The sequence below is a fragment of the Talpa occidentalis genome, unplaced genomic scaffold, assembly GCF_014898055.3.
Source record: "Talpa occidentalis isolate TD23 unplaced genomic scaffold, MPIMG_talOcc4v2.1 talOcc4.12, whole genome shotgun sequence".
NCBI lineage: Eukaryota > Metazoa > Chordata > Mammalia > Eulipotyphla > Talpidae > Talpa > Talpa occidentalis.
The window spans coordinates 18,368,547-18,374,599 of record NW_023601212.1 but is presented as its reverse complement, the minus strand read 5'-3'; the positions used below and the strand labels follow the sequence as shown (position 1 = coordinate 18,374,599).

The window sequence follows — 6,053 nt, the reverse complement described above, 5'->3', positions numbered from 1 at the left end:
GGTTAGTGCTGGCTTAGTAGAATATTTACAAATATTTCTCAACCACCTCCCCACCCCCACCCAGTACTAGGAGAAACAATAAATAAACTCAATTTTAGTTTTAAGTTAAAGTGGAGTAATCAGGGTGCTATCCAGTTTCTTCCTGAAATGCTTTCATTTTCTTTTATTTATAGCTAGGGAGAAATCCTTAAGCTACTGCTCGACTGCCCATGGATAAAGAAGGGGAGGAAATGGAGGCGATAAAGATTATTCATCTTTTTGATTTTTTCATATCCAAAATGAACACACCATTGGTGAGAAGAAAACAGTTCAAAGAACCAATGTGGAGTGAGGCCTGAAGGTAGGCAATGGAGAATGATTTAGTGATTCCACCTCAAAAGACAGTGGAGTGTAATATTTTTTTATTGAGGTAACATTGGTTTATAATACTGCATGATTTAGGAGCACAGGTCTACACCTCTTCAGATGTTATCACACCACACCTACCACCCAAACACTGATAATACCCCCCCATAGTCCACTGGGCCTCCAGTACCCCTCGCTCCTCCACCTGTTCTCCCCTCCCTAGCCTCAGTTCTGGATTTGGATTTCTGTGGTTTGCTTTGGCTTAGTTTTGTCTGTGCCTTTATTCTCCAGGTGAGTGAAATCATCCTGTATTTGTCTTTTGTAAAGGGTACTTTGTGGTCTGGTCATAGGCCATACCCCTCCCCCAGCTAAAGTCAAAAGAAAGCTCGCCCACTTGCAGCAATAAACTTGACATGTTTATTAATTAAACTATCACTTAAATAAAAAAAAGTGCATAGAAAATAAACATGTTTAAAAACTCCTTTTTTTTTTTTACAACTATGTACACTTTTTACTTTTACATTCAGTCTTTCGTAGAGAGCTTTCAGCATTATTATTTTTTGAGCTATTAAAGTATTTTCCTTCATCCCTGTCACAGGGAGTTAACACTGATGGACTTTAGACACATTTTTTCCTTTTTTTTTTTTTTCACTTTTTCTCTAACCAGAAACTTGGAAGAACATAAGGAAAAATTAAAAACAAACCAAAAGATCTGTTATACATGATAAAGTTGTCAAGAAATGTCTTATTTCTAGAAAAGAAGCTTGTCATCTGTTGAGCTTTTGAAACAATTATTCAACTACCTGTATTTACTAAAGAGACTGTTAAAAGTTCAATAAAAGAAACACCACAAGTCTATTTTCTTGGTTGAAAGACAGAACTAGAGTACCTCGGAACAAGATACCAGGAAAGCACAGAACACAATTTTCCCCTAAATGCAGGTGGTAACCCCAACATTCATAACCAAAAATAGAGAAACAAGGAATACAGGTACTGACTGGCAACATTCACGGGCAGAAAAAAAATCCAGGTGACACCATTTCTGCGTTTCTCTGTGACCCTAGGGATGGACTGTCTTGCTGTCCCAGCATGGTTTGGAAGTCCCCCCCATGTCAGGTCAGAGGAGCGCCAGGCGACATTTTCCTGCCACTACTAGCAACTGTAACACAATCCTTATCTATAGTGTTAAGAGAATTAAAAGCCATGGACTGATCTAGGCTTTGTTACATGGTGCATTACTATATTAGTTCCTATATATATCATATTTATATTTATATGAAAACCAAAACAAAAAAGTTGCAAGTTTTCAGAGTGTGAGACTTGACTGGTATTCATGATTCGGCACAAAACCATCTGCTCAATAACCTTGTATTGCTTTAAAATGAAGAAAATGAAACATAAAATTACACCCAGCCCTTTGCAATGACCCGCTTTTCCTTTAAAAAAACAAAAACAAACAAACAAAAAAAACCAAAAACAAAAAACCCAAACTTGATTTCTATTAAAAAAAAAAAAAATCCCAAACTTAAAAGTTAACATCTGACAAGGTTTTGACCTTTAGTATTTTCAGATATTTGATTGAACGTCAGTCCTTTAGAAAGATACATTCATTAAAAATTTTTTTTTTTTTTGTGTTTTTTTTTTTTTTTTTTCTTTCTTTTTTTTTTTTAAATCAAGGGAGCTGCATGGTGCTCACTGCATTGGCCGGGAGTAGGGGTGGGGGTTGACACAGGCAAGCGGGGTGGTGGACTGGATCCCGGCAAAGGAGTCTGGTTGAAAACATATATAGCTGCCAGGGCTTCCCCCTTGATTCTTGTTATTGGTGTAAAAACAGGAGGGGCTGTGCTGGAGGTGGTGGACAGTAACAGAGGGAGCCAAGGGACCAAGTTCCGGCCAAAGGGTCAGCGCCATGCAGCTATTCTGGTTACACAGTTGTCACTGTGAAATGCAGCCACAACAGGTTCTAGCAGCAAAAGCTATAAGTGAGCTGGCTTGCTCACTTGAGAACTGACCGGATTTGCAGCTGTTACTCCTTAGGGATTTGGGATGCCCCCTGGGGGATTCTTGGGAATGACCCACCACAGTTCCTCAGTATGCACTTTTGTGCAACAATTCCCTTGGTCACTTTCAAAACAAACTCAGGTGTTTTGGAGATAGCTATGCCTTTTTGTGTTTTTTAAACCTTTCCCTCTTGTAGGGAAAATCTTAGCTTATTCCCCAAGTTGCTGGCAGGTATGCTGAATTTTGGCAATGGACTCAAGGCTGAGCTGTAAGAGGAATTTCTCATTTCTGTGGTTGATAATCAGGGAGTTTGAAGGCAAGGCAAACCATCTGCAGCTGGCAAGAGAAGGAATGATCTGGGTTCCTCTCCTGGCCTCAGGGTTTGGGACTGGTAGAAAGAGAATGAGGAGGGGGCTCACAGTACAGCATGGCCTAGCAGGGCAATAACTAGGTCTGTTTAGCTGTTTTCCCCCACCCCGACTGGCCTTTGGGTCTTTCTCAAGGTGAATTCATGACCCATCAGTGCATTAATCATTTCAGTAATAAATGCAGCTTAAGGTTTTTTTCTTAAAAAAAAAAAAAAATTACAAAAAAACCTCACACAGTGCAATAAAGGAAACCAGATACTAGTGGGACCCCTAGGGCCACTGTATCTTGTTCATGGGCAAGAGGAGGGAGGAAGGTGAGGTCTGGGTAGAGTGCTTTTCCCCAGTCCCCTGCTGGCACTTCTCCACGATGACAAGGAAGTCTCTGCCATCCTGGCCACAGTGCTGGGCTCCCTGCAGAACAGTGAAAACAGTGACAATGTTCCAGCAAAGCCACCAAGACAAAGTTCTTAAGGTCACGGAAGAACAGGGAGCCCAGGATGGAAGGCACAGCAGAGCCATGAGTCCTGGGGCAGAGAGCGCTGGGCGGAGTCGTATTGCTTTGCTAGACCTCCATAAGAATGGGCTTCTTGTGGCGAGAAAAGGGTGCCCCGCCCTCTACTGGACTACACTGCTCTGAAACCTTGTGGCCGACAGGCAGAGAGAAATCTGCTTTATCGTGAGTGGTCAGACTGTGCTTCAGTTTCAACGGGCTGCCCCGAAAGAGGGCACATGGGGATCCATGGGTTCTTTGCAAGTATGAGGACTTGGTGGGCAGAGGAAAAGGGAACGAGGTGAACTATGAGGCAGATGGTGATGGAAAATGTCAGGGTGCCATTCAACTTGGTTGCTGACTCTGAAGTAGGAAAGATGAGGGAAATGTAGCAGATTCCCACCTCTCACCACTGAGCTCGTGCCAGAAGGAGTGACAGTGTGGGAAAGAAGAGGAGAAACTGCTGTGTCAAGATACTACTACAGCCTTTTGAGAAGCTTCAATATGGGAAGGAGATGGGTGGCCCAATGGAGTTGGGTGACCTTCCTTTTCCATTTATTGTTAAAGAGCAAACCCAGAAGACGTTTATGTCAACAGGGCACAAACAAGCTACACATTAAACAACAAAAGTACACCTTCCAGGGGGAAGTTGGGCAGGAAAAACCAGACTTTGTGTGTACAGCTGAATATTTTCTCTAACTTCATCCTATGAAAATAAAAAGTTATTAAAAACCGATTTTCTTTTAAATTAGGATAATACCGCGGTTTAAAAAATAGCCTTATCATAAGTGCTTCTCCCTATGAAGTGCTTCTCATAGAAAAATATACAAAATATATTTACATTTATAAAACCTTAAATAGTAAACTGTAAACAGAACAGAGTAAAATCCAATGACTTAATTTAACAGGTTCAGGACACTGTCTTGGGGGGAAGTAAAAGAACAAACATTTGATGCTGTTTTGACCACATCCTAAGGAGTAATCAGGGCAGTAGTGTCATTTAACTCACTTTATCCATGGATTTTGCGCAGGTGGAAGAGTTCCCTCAATGTATGGTGGTCTAGTCCCCAAGTTTTGGGCCTTGAAATCTGATTAGTGTTCTGCCTTCAACTGGACACTGACCATTTAAAGTTAAGTCTTCCTATGCCTTAACAAGGGGAAAATAAAGTTACCATGTCCTAGGAAGGGGGCCCAGGGGTCATTCTAGTTGTGATACTCTGGATGTTGCATGATTCAAATCCTATTTAAATAATTTTTTTCCTCTTCTAAAAAATCATGCTACATAAATTTCCTTAAAACTCTCAGTGAAGCTTTATGAAAACTTCTCCAATTTCTGTCTGGTTATGGCCAATGGCTCCTGCCCACTTCCCCACTGGGAGTACTTCCAGGCTGAGGGAACATTTTGTAGGCACATACCATGCCCAACAGGGAGTGTTCTTGAGCAGGGAGTTCCTCTCCCCTACCACCCAGAAAGAATGGAAAGCGGTATGATGAACAGGGGAAATGAAGACAGCGAAGAGAAGGAATGAGGGAAGCCGCTCCTATTGTCAAGAAAGGTAATTGGCTGAGATAAGGCTCATGGGGACAACACTCCCACTTTAAGCCCACAGGCTCAATGTTTGGTAATTAATTGGCACAACCCCAAGACAGCCTTTTGACACCAAAGGTGCTAAGAATCCTGTCTCCCAACCAGAAGTGAACTCTCAAGTGGGAGCATAGTAAGGAAAACTACCAGACCTTCTCTGTTTGTTCAACAGATGGTTACAGGCTGGGTCCGACTAGCAAACTATCAGGTATCCAACCAACCCCTGTACTGGGGGCTTTGCCTGACCCCTCGCTTACAGTGCTGGGGAGAGCGCCAAGATGAGGATGGCAACTTTTCTTTGAAGAGATGCTCAGGCCCAATCTCCCATCATAACTAACCCTCCACAGGCTCCTTCCAGCAAGTCCGCTAGGACCCCACTTTCTACTTTGCAACGGCATACAATCAGAGGGCCCGAGTAGAAAGCCAATCATGGATCTTTTCCTTGAGACCGCATCTTTCTCTCCAGGACTGTGATCACATGATAATGTGAATAAGGGACATAGGGAGCTCAGCCATCGTGGAGGCCCCTCAGCTGTGCCCACTCAATATCCTGGAACTCCTAGCTGCTGGCAAAGGCCTTCAGCACTGCTTTGGATGGCTCTGGGTCCAAGTACTCCAACACTGGGGGAGAAGAGCAGCTTTAGTTTAGGAACTTCCGGCATTTCTTGGCGCCACAGTTGCAGGGTAGCTTGTTGCTGGCATCCTCGATGGGGAACTTATAGTCGTAAGTGAGTTCCTCCCCTCGATATATCTTGCGCATGGCAAAGATGACAATGTGCTTCTGCCCATCAATATTGATGACCCGAGAGTAGCAGTTAGGCTCACACGAGTGATTGATGAAGCGTGCAGCGTTTCCATGCATGGTGGCATCCACTACTTCTGAGTCATCAATTCGGAACATGTAGCAACCAATGCCCTATTCGTGAAGGAAAAAAGAGAACTTGTTACTTATTATAGCTCAGGCTCTAGAACATTTCCCTTTTCCTGATGTGACTTATAGCTGCTAAACCAAGATTTTTCTAGTAAAAATTTCCAGATTTCTCTGATCTTTAAATGTTTCCATGATATAGATTTTTTAAAATTTGTTCTTGAAAAAGAAAAATACCGGATGGTCTCACTCATAGCAGGAATCTAGAAAACTTAAATAAGGGACCAGGAAAAAGAATAACTATAAGAAAGAAAATATCAAAATCAACAAATAACTATGAACAAGAGACACTCTACGGGGTTAGGGGGTGGGGGTGGGGAAAGGAGGGCTTGGGGT

General features: G+C 42.6%; 1 protein-coding gene across 1 annotated transcript in view; it reads right to left on the bottom strand.

The window, feature by feature from the left end:
* Positions 1-1,973: 1,973 nt before the first annotated feature.
* Positions 1,974-6,053, bottom strand: part of KMT2A (lysine methyltransferase 2A) — a 78,667-nt gene continuing 74,587 nt past the window's right edge. The window contains 1 exon segment of the mRNA XM_054693137.1: positions 1,974-5,705. Coding sequence (XP_054549112.1) covers positions 5,430-5,705 — 276 coding nt within the window. The 3' untranslated portion in view covers positions 1,974-5,429.